The sequence below is a fragment of the Oncorhynchus tshawytscha genome, linkage group LG19 (genome assembly GCF_018296145.1).
Source record: "Oncorhynchus tshawytscha isolate Ot180627B linkage group LG19, Otsh_v2.0, whole genome shotgun sequence".
Lineage (NCBI taxonomy): Eukaryota > Metazoa > Chordata > Actinopteri > Salmoniformes > Salmonidae > Oncorhynchus > Oncorhynchus tshawytscha.
In genome coordinates this window covers 56,712,961-56,728,876 of record NC_056447.1, presented here as the reverse complement: position 1 = coordinate 56,728,876, position 15,916 = coordinate 56,712,961, and the positions used below count along the sequence as shown (strand labels likewise).

General features: G+C 40.6%; 1 protein-coding gene and 1 pseudogene across 1 annotated transcript in view; both read right to left on the bottom strand.

Moving 5' to 3' along the window:
• Window positions 1-15,916, bottom strand: part of LOC112240815 (mucin-5B-like) — a 102,638-nt gene that overhangs the window by 8,318 nt on the left and 78,404 nt on the right. The window contains exons 3-19 of the mRNA XM_042301938.1: window positions 13,504-13,618; window positions 11,157-11,241; window positions 10,837-10,940; window positions 9,642-9,861; window positions 9,107-9,232; window positions 7,293-7,410; window positions 6,607-6,745; window positions 4,814-4,921; window positions 4,497-4,566; window positions 4,096-4,233; window positions 3,654-3,818; window positions 2,164-2,258; window positions 1,772-1,898; window positions 877-980; window positions 457-608; window positions 231-280; window positions 11-111 (exon numbers count right to left, since the gene is read on the bottom strand). Of these exons, the coding sequence (XP_042157872.1) occupies window positions 11-111; window positions 231-280; window positions 457-608; window positions 877-980; window positions 1,772-1,898; window positions 2,164-2,258; window positions 3,654-3,818; window positions 4,096-4,233; window positions 4,497-4,566; window positions 4,814-4,921; window positions 6,607-6,745; window positions 7,293-7,410; window positions 9,107-9,232; window positions 9,642-9,861; window positions 10,837-10,940; window positions 11,157-11,241; window positions 13,504-13,530 (1,929 nt within the window). The 5' untranslated portion in view covers window positions 13,531-13,618. The remainder of the gene's footprint in view (window positions 1-10; window positions 112-230; window positions 281-456; window positions 609-876; window positions 981-1,771; window positions 1,899-2,163; window positions 2,259-3,653; window positions 3,819-4,095; window positions 4,234-4,496; window positions 4,567-4,813; window positions 4,922-6,606; window positions 6,746-7,292; window positions 7,411-9,106; window positions 9,233-9,641; window positions 9,862-10,836; window positions 10,941-11,156; window positions 11,242-13,503; window positions 13,619-15,916) is intronic.
• LOC121840041 lies at window positions 14,101-15,085 on the bottom strand (annotated as a pseudogene).

Sequence of the window (15,916 nt, the reverse complement as noted above, 5' to 3'; positions counted from 1 at the left end):
GTAGACTTACACAGTGACTGTCTAGTGTTTGACAGCTCTTCTGGCACTCTGAGCCCTTGGCTCCGGGCCCTGCACTAGAACAGTTGAAGAAACCCATTGGTTCTTCACAGGCTGTAGGGAACAAAAGTAGGCTTCATAGGTTAGTAGGGATTAAACTACAGAGTCTTGGTTGTGAAGTGATTTGCTATATTTGGCAAATAAAGATGTGTTCTCAATTTCAGAGTACTCACATAAATGTTGTTGTTCTCCAGTACAGCTTAATTTCCCTTGTCTGCAAGAGCTGGGTGGTTAAGGTGGGTACAAGAGGAGGGGGTTAAGCATGGTTTAGCATGCCTCTTGCAGTAAAACAAGACTTCAGAAGAAGACAGTCGATTTCTAAATATTTTAATAGAGCCACAACAGAGAAGACCATCAGATTTTCAGAGATTTTCTTTCACATGCCAACCAAGTCCTTACCATGTAGCCCCATAGATCCTGGTGACCTCTCCAGGGGGTACTACTGTGCCTCCATTGTAGCAGGAGCAGCGTGAGGCAGGGACACACTCTCCCTGGTCATTCAGGTAGGTTCCCTCGGCACAGCCACAGCCATCCACAGACACATGGTCTAACTGTTCAATTCAATTAAAAATGTTTTATCCATGAGGGGAAATTACTTTGGGCATGTCTGCAGCAACAACAACATCCACAACAACAAGAAGATACACAACAACAACAACAACAAAGACAACAACAACATCCACAACAACAAGAAGATACACAACCACAACAAAACAGCAACAACAGCACAACAACAACATACAAAACAACAAGACATTAATAAAATGAACAATAATAGCAAACACATACAATAGAAATGAGATGTCCATGTAAATGTACCTGGCAGGTGAAGTCTGTCTGGCTCAGTGAACGACAGGTACGGTCACAGCTGGTCATGGTGTAGTCATAGACCATCGTGTCAGGGCAGCTAGAGGAGTACTTCCCTGTGGAAAACAGTATGGTGATTCAACATTTAATTACATGTTTTGGGGTATTTTGTTTTAAATAAGAAGGTTAACCCTGGACACCGTGGGTTAATAGGACGGGAAACACTGAACACCGTGGGTTAATAGGAGGGGAACCCTGAACACCGTGGGTTAATAGGAGGGGAAACCCTGGACACTGTGGGTTAATAGGAGGGGAACCCTGAACACCGTGGGTTAATAGGAGGGGATACCCTGGACACTGTGGGTTAATAGGAGGGGAACCCTGAACACCGTGGGTTAATAGGAGGGCAAACCCTGGACACCGTGGGTTAATAGGAGGGTAAACCCTGAACACCGTGGGTTAATAGTAGGGTAAACCCTGAACACCGTGGGTTAATCGGAGGGTAAACCCTGGACTCCGTGGGTTAATGGAGGGGAAACACTGGACACTGTGGGTAGTTGGAGGGGAAACACCGGACACTGTGGGTTAATAGGAGGGTTAACCCTGGACACCGTGGGTTAATAGGAGGGTAAACCCTGGACACCGTGGGTTAATGGAGGGGAAACACTGGACACCGTGAGTTAATGGAGGGGAAACACTGGACACTATGGGTACATAGGAGGGTAAACCCTGGACACTGTGGGTTAATAGGAGGGTAAACCCTGGACACCGTGGGTAAATAGGAGGGTAAACCCTGGACACCGTGGGTTAATAGGAGGGTGAACCTTGGACACTGTGGGTAAATAGGAGGGGAACCCTTCATTAATTAATTAATAAATACATTCAGTATCTCTGATGTTTATCTTACCACAGGTGGTGTTTCTCCATCCACTGAGCAGGACGCCTGCAGCAGCACATGCATGGACGTAGGAGGAGACCGCAGCACACATGCACTCCTCACTCCTCTCACAGTTACAACTGTCATATAGGCAGATCTACAGGGAGAGAAGAAGAAACAGAAGAAGAAGTTATGAGATGTGATAATGAAGAAAACTTCTTTCTGAAATCACACACAAGCACAGGACAATAGTATTAACAAAAATCTGATTAGATGTTTTGAGATAAATTCAATTAATATTATATAATTATTTGATATAGAACATCTTAAATGAGTTTTTAATAAATAAATATATATTCTAAGAGCTTTGGGATAACTCTGTAATTAAAGAGCATTTGAGAAGTTAAAATCATCATACTTACTTCCTTGTAGTAATTTGGGTTGATCTCAGTGTGGCATTGGGAAAATATTCCTTCACTATCTGACAGCATTGAGCACCAGTGCTTGGCATATCTCTCTGTAAAACATATGAGATATTAGCAACATTTAACAAAGTACAAAGAGTTTTAATCTAGGCTTTACTGTCCCTCAGTCGAGCACCTGATTCGCTTTTTGTTCACCTGGGCTGAAGCGCATTTGGGTATTGTATCATTAGACCAGGGGTTCCCAAACCTTTTTGGCCCACGACCCCATTTAGTGAAGAGGCCTGCCCGCTGTCCCACTATAGATTTGCCCCATTTGTGCAAGAGTCCACCTTTCAATCACATGGAATCTGTTTTTGTCAATATAGCCACGCAGCACACGGAACATCCCCTGTGCCATGTCATGCTCAGAAATCGTGAGACAGAACAATATGTCCTCATGAATAGCATCCCCCGATATGTATAGCGAGCAAAATTCAATGCATGGGGCATCTCGGCCTCCACAGCTAACGTCCATTTGGAGAGCATAAACTGGGGAGTTTGTGAGTCGTTCAGTCAGAGTTTCCTCTTGATTGCGAGAAATAGCATACATTTTTTGTTTAACATGTGCCTCTATTCCTCCACATCGATTGCGGACGGTAATATCAAAGTCTCTGCAATAGTGTGTGGTTTCATTCCGTAGTGGAACTAGCGGTTCAACGTGGGAATGATTCAAGTGCAACGGTCAAGTGCGGCCATGGAAGAACTGGGACAATTTCAGCGTCCAGGAATTGTGTACAGATCCTTGCGACATGGGGCTGTGCATTATCATGTTGAAACATGAGGTGATGGCGGTGTATGAATGGCATGACATTGGCCTCAGGATCTTGTCACGGTATCTCTGTGTATTCAAATTGCCATTGATAAAATGCAAGAGTGTTCATTGTCTGTAGCTTATGCCTCACCATACCATAACCCCACCGCCACCATGGGGCATTTTGTTCACAACACTGACATCAGCAGCGGTTGTGAGGCCGGATGGATGTACTGCCAAATTCTCTAAAGTGACGTTGAAGGCGGCTTATGGTAGAGAAATTAACATTCAATTATCTGGCTACAGATATGGTGGATCCTGCAGTCAGCATGCCAATTGCATGCACCGTCAAAACGTAAGACATTTGTGGCATTGAGTTGTGTGACAAAAACCTCACATTTTAGAGTGGCCTTTTTTTTTACCCTAGCACATGGTGCACCTGTGTAATTGTCATGCTGTTTAATCAGCTTCTTGATCTGCCACACCTGTCAGGTGGATGGATTATCTTGGCAAAGGCTAAATGCTAACTAACAGGGATGTAAACAAATTTGTATATATATTATTTGGTATTTTGGAAATTCTCCCGTGACCCCATTTTCATAGAAAGTGACCCCACATGGGGTCGTGACCCCTAGTTTGAGAACCGCTGCATTAGACATATGTTAGACACATGTTTTTAAAGAGGTTGAAGGAGTACCGTTCTCTACACTCAGACTGCATGGGATCTCAAAGTTCTGTGCCGCATCAGGACAGCTTGCTTTGGTCTTCCACGTGTCGGCGAAAGTCACAGCGGTTCCTTCCACCAGTCCATTGATGGTTCTGAAGTCGTCAGCTTGGACACCGTTAAAGTCTCCGCAAAGACCTGGATAAGAGGTACAAAACATTATAACAGGTGGTTTGAACTAACATTGACTGAAGATGCAATGCATCAAGTATCATTAGTTTATTAATAATTGTTTCAGGTGAGGTTTGACCGAACCCCTCAAACAAGTGGTATAGTGACACATGTTACATTAACAGTAGTTTGATAACCAATAAGCTTTTATAACAACAATGCATGAGATTTATAAAGTGTTTTTCAAAGACCCAAAAACACTTATCTTTCCACAAAGACTTTAAATGAGCAGAGAGAAACATACCCTGGGTTTTTTCTTTGTGTGAACTGCTAGCTACGATGTAGACCTGCATTATAGGTGTTAGCTGGACCTCTAGACGGAGCCCATAAGAGGTATGCACAACGATGTAGAATGTAGAGGGCTGAAAGACCTTTACATCCGCTGTGGAAAATACACACAAGTTCTAGTCACAATCTGGTTTACCATGAACTTTTAGCTCCCACTTCCCTATTGTGGGATGCTTATGGTGTTACATGCTGCTAGAAAAGGAAAGAAAGACGAAAGAAAGAGACAACTTCTGGTACAGTACGTACTGCATGGGAAGGGTTTCAAACATACATTTATACTGATCAATGACTACAAAAATAGACAGATATCACATCTCTGTATCCCTTTTCTCAAGCAGCCATCAATCAGTCACTCACCCATGAAAAGCGGCATCTGAGAAAACATCTTGTTGACAAAGACCCTTCCACTGGCCTCGATGACGATCATCTGCAAGTGACAAATTACAACTTGAGTTAAAGCAACTCCCCTGGTGATAAGGAGTGTGGAACAGGGTTGGAGTCAATTCCAGTCAATTCAGAAAGAAAACCTAATTCCAATTCCAAATGTTCCTCACTGAAAAACAATGAAGAGCATTGGAATTGGAATTCAGTGGACTGCCTGAATTGACTGGAAATGAAATGTAATTTACTCCAACCCTGAAGTGGTGATACGAGTCACTGACTGGCTAACTTACCGTGGACTCTGGAGTCACCAGGGTTACAGATCTTAGGCAGGTCTCAATGTCCGTCTTCCCACATTTCACTATGTCACCCAGGACTGTGAAAGCAGTCTCGTTGGTTTGCTGGGGACAATTGGTACAAGGTATGACAGTTAAGTTATGGTATGATAGTAAAGTTTAGGAATGACAGTAAGGTAAAGGGAACACATTTTTTGTAACACACTACTTACTACTTGCCTACATTTGGTCCTAGGGAACTACAGTTCCTTCAGGATGTATTCACACCCCTTGACTTATTCCACATGTTGCTGTGTTACAGCCTGAATTTTAAATGTATTAAATATTGTTTTTTTCACACAATAATGACAACGTGAAAACATGTTTTTAGAAATGTTTGCTATATATTGAAAATGATATACAGAAATATGTTATTTACATTAGAATTCACAGCCCTGAGTCAATACATGTTAGAATCACCTTTGGCAGCGATTACAGCTGTGAGTGTTTCTGGGTAAGTTGCAAAGAGCTTTGCACACCTGGATTGTACAATATTTGCAATTATTTATTGTTGTACATTCTTCAAGCTCTGTCAAGTTGGATGTTGATCATTGATAGACAGCCATTTTCAAGTCTTGCCATAGATTTTAAAACCGCTTTTAAGTCAAAACTGTAACCAGGCCACTCAGGAACATTCAATGTCATCTTGGTAAGTAACTCCAGTGTAGACTTGTGTTTTAGGTCATCATCCAGCTGAATGGTGAATTTATCTCCCAGTGTCTGATGGAAAGCAGACTGAACCAGGTTTTCCTCTAACATTGTTCCTATGCTTAACTCCATTCCATTTATCTTTTATACTGAACAACTCCCCAGTCCTTAACGATTACAAGCATACCCATAACATGATGCAGCCATAACATGGTGCAGTCACCACTATGCTTGAAAATATGAAGAGTGGTACTCAGTAATGTGTTGTATTGTATTTGCCCCAAACATAACACTTTCTATTGATGACAAAAAGTTAATTGCTTTGCCACATTTTTTGCAGGATGACTTTAGTACCTTGTTGCAAACAGGATGCGTGTTTTGGAATGTTTTTCTTCTGTACAGGATTTCTTCTTTTCACTTGTCAATTAGGTTAGTATTGTGGAGTAACTACAATGTTGTTGATCCATCCTCAGTTTTTTCCTGTCACAGCCATTATTTAGTGTGAATACCTTCTGAAGGCACTGTATATTATGGTTCAACTTGATTGAAAAGTATTTATGAGATTAATATGGATAGTGATGCTAATGGTATGTATAAGCACTTCCAATGCAAGTGGCTGCCAGTTGTCGGCAGCAATCTATGCCGGATGTGGCCGGTTCGTGGGCCAGTACATGTTCGCTAGCGAGTTAGGAGTTAAATCTACTAAACATACAGTATGTGTCAGCAGGGAGTCATATTAGTGCCACCTGACATGGAATCTGAATTGAATCACTTTGAATTTGTATGAAGAAATCACATTTTTATTCAATATTTTCTGTTGGCACTAATATCACTCCATACAGTAGGTTAGATCCCTACCTTGGACAGGACATATGAGCAGTTTCCATACAGTAGGTTAGATCCCTACCTTGGACAGGACATATGAGCAGTTTCCATACAGTAGGTTAGATCCCTACCTTGGACAGGACATATGAGCAGTTTCCATACAGTAGGTTAGATCCCTACCTTGGACAGGACATATGAGCAGTCTCCATACAGTAGGTTAGATCCATACCTTGGACAGGACATATGCGCAGTCTCAATACAGTAGGTTAGATCCCTACCTTGGACAGGACATATGAGCAGTCTCCATGGAAGGTGTAGGCTTTCCCATCGTAGGTGGTGATGTGGGAACCTCCCACTATGGAGCAGGTAGCAGGGCAATCTAGATCCATACAACTCCACTGGCCTTGGATACAGGTACTAACGGAGAGAGACAGTCAGTTTAGCCTCAACACAAACAACTCCACAGGCCTTGGATACAGGTACTAACGGAGAGAGACAGTCAGTTTAGCCTCAACACATACAACTCCACAGGCCTTGGATACAGGTACTAACGGAGAGAGACAGTCAGTTTAGCCTCAACACATACAACTCCACAGGCCTTGGATACAGGTACTAACGGAGAGAGACAGTCAGTTTAGCCTCAACACATACAACTCCACAGGCCTTGGATACAGGTACTAACAGAGAGAGACAGTCAGTTTAGCCTCAACACATACAACTCCACTGGCCTTGGATACAGGTACTAACAGAGAGAGACAGTCAGTTTAGCCTCAACACAAACAACTCCACAGGCCTTGGATACAGGTACTAACGGAGAGAGACAGTCAGTTTAGCCACAACACATCTGGCTCCACTGGCCTTGGATACAGGTACTAACGGAGAGAGACAGTCAGTTTAGCCTCAACACACCCGGATCAACACACACAACAATTCAGTATATTCACAAACGCAATGCAGCTCTTACCATTTATGGCATGTTCTTGAGAATGATTGTCCAGGCTGGTAAGATTGTCCATTGTGGAGACAAGAGCACTGGTTCACAGCTACACAGCCAGTCTGAGTGATGTCATCAAACACGGTTCCTATGAGAAAGACATTCAAAACATTTAGTCAGCTGATCCCATGACTTACATTCAATACATTTAGTCAGCTGGTTCCATAATGACATTCAATACATTTAGTCAGCTGGTCCCATAATGACATTCAATACATTTAGTCAGCTGGTTCCATAATGACATTCAATACATTTAGTCAGCTGGTTCCATAATGACATTCAATACATTTAGTCAGCTGGTTCCATAATGACATTCAATACATTTAGTCAGCTGGTTCCATAATGACATTCAATACATTTAGTCAGCTGGTTCCATAATGACATTCAATACATTTAGTCAGCTGGTTCCATAATGACATTCAATACATTTACAGCTGGTTTAGACATTCAGTCTGGTTCCATAATGACATTCAATACATTTAGTCAGCTGGTTCCATAATGACATTCAATACATTTAGTCAGCTGGTTCCATAATGACATTCAATACATTTAGTCAGCTGGTTCCATAATGACATTCAATACATTTAGTCAGCTGGTTCCATAATGACATTCAATACATTTAGTCAGCTGGTTCCATAATGACATTCAATACATTTAGTCAGCTGATCCCATGACTTGACATTCAATACATTTAGTCAGCTGGTTCCATAATGACATTCAATACATTTAGTCAGCTGGTTCCATAATGACATTCAATACATTTAGTCAGCTGGTTCCATAATGACATTCAATATTTTTAGTCCTTCCTTATCTCATTAAATACATTGATACATGTAGATCAGTATCTTAATTACTACGGTACATCTGTTGCAGAACTTTGATCAAATAATGAAATCTCCAGTCCTATAATAAGGCTACTCTTCCAATCTATGTAACTTTTAACCTTTTCCTGGTTTAAATAGCCACATAACTTTTATCAGGTTTTTATACACCCTTCCTGGTTGAAATAGCCAGGAGATTTTCCAGAATTTCTTTAAAACCCTGTGACCTGTTTAGAAAATATATATCTGTATACCTAGGCGGCAGGTAGCCTATTGGTTAAGAGCATTGGGCTAGTAACTGAAAGGTCAATGGTTTGAATCCCTGGCCTGACGAGGTGAAAATTCTGTCAGTGTGCCTTTGAGCAAGGCACTTACCCTAACTGTTCCTGTAAGTCTCTCTGGATAAGAGCATCTGCTAAATATGTAAATCTGGTCCCACTCCCATCATTGCCCATAAAAATACCTTTTCACAACTACTAATTAATCACATTCAGATCATATAGGGTCGTGATGTATACCTGGGTTAGGTTACCAGATTAGGAAAAGCTCCAGGCCCCAGGAAAAACAATTTGCCCCACCACCCTGGGACCTGTGGTGCACCTCTGCATCAGGGCATCATCGGTTGTATTCAGTTACTTTAAAATAGTTACATAGCTGACATATAATGTTGTATTCAGCTACTTTAAAATAGTTACATAGCTGATATATAATGTTGTATTCAGCTACTTTAAAATAGTTACATAGCTGACATATAATGTTGTATTCAGCTACTTTAAAATAGTTACATAGCTGATATATAATGTTGTATTCAGCTACTTTAAAATAGTTACATAGCTGATATATAATGTTGTGTTCAGCTACTTTAAAATAGTTACATAGCTGACATATAATGTTGTATTCAGCTACTTTAAAATAGTTACATAGCTGATATATGATGTTGTATTCAGTAATGAGTGCAGGTACCAGCAGGGCAGAAGCATCCGTCGGTGCAGTGTTCCTCACAATGCTGGTTCCTCTTTGGGTTGGAGCAGGTATCAGTGCAGGGACTACCACACTCCTGGTACTGCATGCTTAAAGGACACGTCTCCACTGCTCAACACAAATAACCAGAGTCACAGATCTGTTTCTAACTCTTCATTACTTCACATTTTCATGTCTTCACTGCTCAACACAAATAACCAGAGTCACAGATCTGTTTCTGACTCTTCATTATATCACATTTTCACGTCTTCTTCCATTGACATCATTGGAAGTGAAAATTGGGATTTGCTCCTCAGTTTTCAGTCACATAAATGTAAATACAAGCATGTCAAAGAAGAAGACACTATAGATTACCTAAGGCAAAGCATTATTTCATGTCAAAAGTGTTTACTTTGAGTTACAACATACATATATATAGTTTTTTTTTACCCACATCCAAACTACCAACAGAGCAATACAAACAAACAATCCAGTATAAAAACAAAAAGGATGTGTCATGCAAAAAAGATTCCCTTACAGCAGAACTGGTCGGTCTTCCACTCCTGGGGTTTCCCCCCTGCGTGAGCACACTGGCGGGAGTACTCTGACATGGTGGGACAGGCGCAGGTGACACTGCTGCTGCTGTTGCCACAGTGACACATGTCTTCTGCACAGGCCTTGATGAAGGAGTCTGTGGCAATCAGGTCCTTACAGCTACTGAAGGCAAGACTGGTGAGAAGCTGCTCACAAAGTTTGGTCTGAAAGGATGAAGAAGAAGAAGAATTACTAGAGGCAACAGACGGTTTGATTCTCTGATCCACCTCTACGCAGACGACACCATTCTGTATACTTCTGGCCCTTCTTTGGACACTGTGTTAACTAACCTCCAGATGAGCTTCAATGCCATACAACTCTCCTTCCGTGGCCTCCAACTGCTATTAAATGCAAGTAAAACTAAATGCATGCTCTTCAACTGATCGCTGCCCGCACCTCCCCGCCCGTCCAGCATCACTACTCTGGACGGTTCTGACTTAGAATATATGGACGACTACAAATACCTAGGTGTCTCGCTAGACTCTAAACTCTCCTTCCAGACTCACATTAAGCATCTCCAATTCAAAATTAAATCTAGAATCGGCTTCCTATTTCGCAACAAAGCATCATTTACTCATCCTGCCAAACATACCCTCGTAAAACTGACTATCCTACCAATCCTTGACTTCGGCGATGTCATTTCCAAAATAGCCTCCAACACTCTACTCAGCAAATTGGATGCAGTCTATCACAGTGCCATCCATTTTGTCACCAAAGCCCCATATACTACCCACCACTGTGACCTGTACATAGCCAATCTGTAAATAGCCCATCCAACTACCTCATCCCCATACTGTTATTTAAATGTTTTTCTCCTTTGCACCCCAGTATCTCTACTTGCACATTCATCTTCTGCACATCTATCACTCCATTGTTTAATTGCTAAATTGTAATTATTTCACTACTATGGCCTATTTATTGCCTGTATATAAACGTTTTTCTCTATTGTGTTATTGACTGTATGTTTGTTTATTCCCTGTGTAACTCTGTGTTGTTGTTTGTGTCACACTGCTTTGCTTTATCTTGGCCAGGTCGCAGTTGTAAATGAGAACTTGTTCTCAACTAGCCTACCTGGTTAAATAAAGGTGAAATAAAATACAATTTTTAAAAATTCAGCTCAACTCTAGACTTGTAAATACCTGGTCTTCACACTGCTCAGTGTGAACAGGGATTTCTGTACAGGTCTCTGTTGGGCCATTCATCTTCCAAATATCGGCATAGTCGATTGTCTTCAGATAATCATCTGTAGGAAAAGAAACATAGTTTTATCTTACCTGTTTATTTCCCCTTACAAACAGTCTCTGTCATCTTGTGTTTTGTGTTTTTGGTAACCCTTTCTTAAATGGTACCTAGAAAAATACTTTATAACCCCTTCCTAACCCATAGATTGAACCCACACATTCATAAACAGAATAGGAGCGTAATCCGCCCCTCTAAGACATTTGGTGATTTTGTTTACCATTCCTATTGAACTCGTTCTGGACTCCGTTGAAGTCTCCACACAGCCCACATGTCTGATTCTGGAACTTTGAGTCCAGCTCCACCTATAAAACCAATGGAAGATGACTGAGGGTTAATGCATTGCAAGCTAGCTGCCTACAGCAGTTCACATATATGTACATTTCACATACAGCTAGCTGGCCATGCACCTACAGCAGTTCATATATATGTACATTTCACATACAGCTAGCTGGCCATGCACCTACAGCAGTTCATATATATGTACATTTCACATACACACAGTTCAATGAATTTGAATTTATATGTACATTTCACATATAGCTGGCCATATACAGCAGTTTGGCATATGACGCTGATTTGATATCCCTATGTTTGGCATATGACGCTGAGTACAAGGAGTGGGATGTTAACACAAAACAGGCGCTGTACTTCAGGTTAGGTATATACAGATAGGATCAATACAGAGCATTAGGCCTCCTAGAAAAATACAAAAGTGTGCACAGGACTTTGCTAATATTATTCAATGTTTTCTCTACTGTATACCCAAGTGGTTATTCATTAAAGTGAATTATGCGGATTAGGGATCATGTCTACAATATATCTACAATAGGAAACCTGTTTCACTGTAGTTTTATTCTGGTCTGATATGAAATGGATTGGATCTGAACAACAAAAACAAATACATTCACTGTATGACTCCTCTCAACTATTTGTTTCTCCGTTTTAATAATCAGGATTCTATTTTTTGTTGGTTTGTGTTTTATAAACATCTGACAGGGGGTGGTGTCTTACAATCCCCTCTGTTTTTTACCTCTCCTGCATATGCACTCTTCCCTTTAAAACCTTTTAAACTCTCATCATGTTTAAACCTTTTAAACTCTCATCATGTTTAAACCTTTTAAACTCTCATCATGTTTAAACCTTTTAAACTCTCACCATGTTTAAACCTTTTAAACTCTCATCATGTTTAAACCTTTTAAACTCTCATCATGTTTAAACCTTTTTCACATGTAAAGTTTTATTCTCATCTGTTTAAATTTTAAATCTCTCATCAAAAACAAATACATTCACTGTTTAAACTCTTTTAAACTATTTGTTTAAACCGTTTTAATAATCAGGATTCTATTTTTTGTTGGTTTTAAACCTTATAAACATCTGACCATGTTTGGTGTTTAAATCTCATCTGTTTAAACCTTTTAAACTCTCATCATGTTTAAACCTTTTAAACTCTCATCATGTTTAAACCTTTTAAACTCTCATCATGTTTAAATCTATTAAACTCTCATCATGTTGTTTTCTATTTTCTTGCATGCATTTAAAAAAATATATTAAATTAAACATCATATTTATTATGTTTTCGTCATTAAATTGAATGTGAGTTGCCTGAAAACTGGTCTGTCTGCTTTGCAAGTTAGTTTCAGTCTGAGATTATGATATTTGAGTACACTGGGATTATTTATGTACACACGAAGGGGAACGATGAGACATACAGTATTTACTCACTACAATGTCAATAGATATTGAGACAATATTGTGTCTTCTGATCTAACCACACTCTGGAACTTTGAGTCCAGCTCCACCTATAAAACCAATGTGAACTGATTAAACTGATAAGTTCTTCCATACTGTCACCCCAAATGGCACCCAATTTCCTGTATAGGCCTATATAAAAGTAGTAAGTAGTATGTAACCGTGCAGAAATATAGATTGATTATTGGTCTGTCCTGTCCCATCAGATGTTAACACTCTGTTCCCACTCTTATCCCATCAGAGGTTACCACTGATGTTCCCACTCATATCCCATCTGAGGTTAACACTGATGTTCCCACTCTTATCCCAACAGTTCCCCTAGCACTGATGTTCCCACTCTTATCCCAACAGTTCCCCTAACACTGATGTTCCCACTCTTATCCCAACAGTTCCCCTAACACTGATGTTCCCACTCTTATCCCAACAGTTCCCCTAACACTGATGTTCCCACTCTTATCCCAACAGTTCCCCTAACACTGATGTTCCCACTCTTATCCCAACAGTTCCCCTAACACTGATGTTCCCACTCTTATCCCAACAGTTCCCCTAACACTGATGTTCCCACTCTTATCCCAACAGTTCCCCTAACACTGATGTTCCCACTCTTATCCCAACAGTTCCCCTAACACTGATGTTCCCACTCTTATCCCAACAGTTCCCCTAACACTGATGTTCCCACTCTTATCCCAACAGTTCCCCTATTCCCCCAGAGTGATTTACAATCAGTGTATTGAACTAAAGCAGGTGAAACAACCACATATCACTGTAGTGTAACAGAAGACGTATGGAAATGAGTAAGCAAACTAAACACATACCCAGAGGGAATCATCTTCATTCCACATGATGACTAACCCCAGCTTGGCTGTGATCTTCACATAGGAAACGGTCCTCTCAATGAAGACGTTAAACTGACCAAACGGTATGGTGACCCTAGAGGGACAAAACAATAGTGTTCATCAGAGAGGAGAGTCTGTATTCCAACAAGGGTCAAAATGGTCCTTTAAAGGATTTTCTTTGTATTTTTCTTCCTCCCCTGTTGAGACTGTACCAGGTAATAATGTCTGTATAGGATTTCATCAAATGGAATTTCAGCTTGGTAACTTTCATCTGTAAATGGACATCAACTGAACTTCAGAATAAGAGTTTGACCTCTGAATGCTTTTAGATCACTGATGAACTCACTGTTGCCGGTTGAAACTGACATTATGTAGATTAAAAGATTGATCTCAAGATGAGATTAATGATGATGCATTTTTTTAAACTGAACTGAAAAAAAGATTGATCTCTGAATAAAATGAATCCCATTGGATGTAGTTAAGTGATTACAAACCCCCGTATCATTTACTTCCTGTATTACTATGTATTTTAACATCTAAGAGCCAATGGTTTTCCCATCTGAGATCCATTGTTGACTAGACTGGGAACTCACTGTAATCCCGTTGACAGCTGACGTTACCGTTGGCCAGCTCCACGAAGGTTCCATCCAGCTTCAAAGAAACCTTAATAATAATAATAGTAGGACGTTTTATTTGACAGACGCCTTAACAGGACCCTCATAGGTCACCTTCCATTAAGATCATAGAGCAATAAAAACTATTAATCAATACTGCAATTTAAAAACTATTAATCAATACTCCAATTTAAAAACAATTAATCAATAGTGAAATTTGAAACAATTGATCAATTGTGAAATGTAAAACAATCAAAGGACTGATCACAAAGGAATACCTTGGTGATGGTGGGCAGCCCATCTACCTCCCCGCGCTGCAGCTGAATGTTAAAGGCCTCTTAGCAACAGCTGCTGCTCTTACACAATGACGACAGCACGTAGTTACAGGTGTAGGGCAGCTGGAAGAGGTCTCCATCGTAGGTTTTGTAGTGGTAGTTACCCCATGTGCTGCAGACCTGCCCGTTATGAGTGGGACTTGCTCCTGCTGCATGGGGCAAAATGTACAGTATTGTTGCACCATTCATGTCTGAATATAAGATGTAAAATATAACAGTAAAGTAGAATATAGATATTTGAGTATTTGGTGACATATATTCAACAACACAAATTACCTGATACGATTTGCAGTTTGGAATCATATAGACTCCCAATGGAAGTCATGTCTGGAATCATAACTAGAAATAGACAGGGAACAAGTCTTATTTTCCTTCTAACCCAGCTCCTCTTTAGTTCCTCAACTATGCTACATGACTTATCCTAAAGTGATATTAAAATGTATTTCATCTTTTCTTACCAGTCTCAGAATGTACAGCAGATAGTCCGAAGAGCAGAGCGATCCACGGCTTCACCCATTGGAGTGCCATGATGGTTCTTCTAACGAGTCGTCCTGGTCCACCTGGTCAGGTACTCTTCCTGTTCCTACTGATACCGTGAGGCACCAGGTGCCTGCTTTTAAACTACTACACTCAAGGAAGTACCTCCACTCAAGGAAGTACCTTGATGATTCTGGGATAGTTGATTCTGTATCTAAGGAGGGGACTGATCAAACTTTAGGTGTTACCATTGTTCTGTGTGTCTGTCTGTCAGAGGTAGGATGACCTTTACTGTAATTGACATTGTGTAATGTATTAATTATAATAATCCCTAGGTAACTATCGATATTCCTGATAAGTAGCGTACATCCCAAAAGTGTTCCCTATTCCCTATACAATGAGTGTACAGAACATTAAGACTACAGGTGAAAGCTGTGATCCCTGATTGATGTCACCTGTTAAATCCACTTCAATCAGTGTAGATGAAGGGGAGGAGACAGTTTAAATAAGGATTTTTAAGTCTTGAGACAGTTGAGTCATGAATTGTGTATGTCTGCTATTCAGAGGATGAATGGGCAAGACAAAAGATTTAAGTGCCTTTGAAAGGGGTTTGGTAGTAGGTGCCAGGGCACCGGCTTGTGTCACGAACTGCAATGCTGCTGGGTTTTTAACACTTAACATTTTCCCGTGTGTATCGAAAATTGTCCATCACCCAAAGGACATCCAGCCAACTTGACACAACTGTTGGAAGCATTGGGATCGACGTGAGCCAGCATCCCTGTGGAACGCTTTCGACACTTTGTAGAGTCTATGGCCTGACGAATTGAGACTGTTCTGAAAGCGAAAGGGTGACGGGCAACTCAATATTAGGAATGTTTTGTACATTCAGTGTATAGTGAACAGAGTCCTCGTGTATGGTATAGGGTATAGGGTGCCATTTGAGCACATATTGATTACAGTAAACCC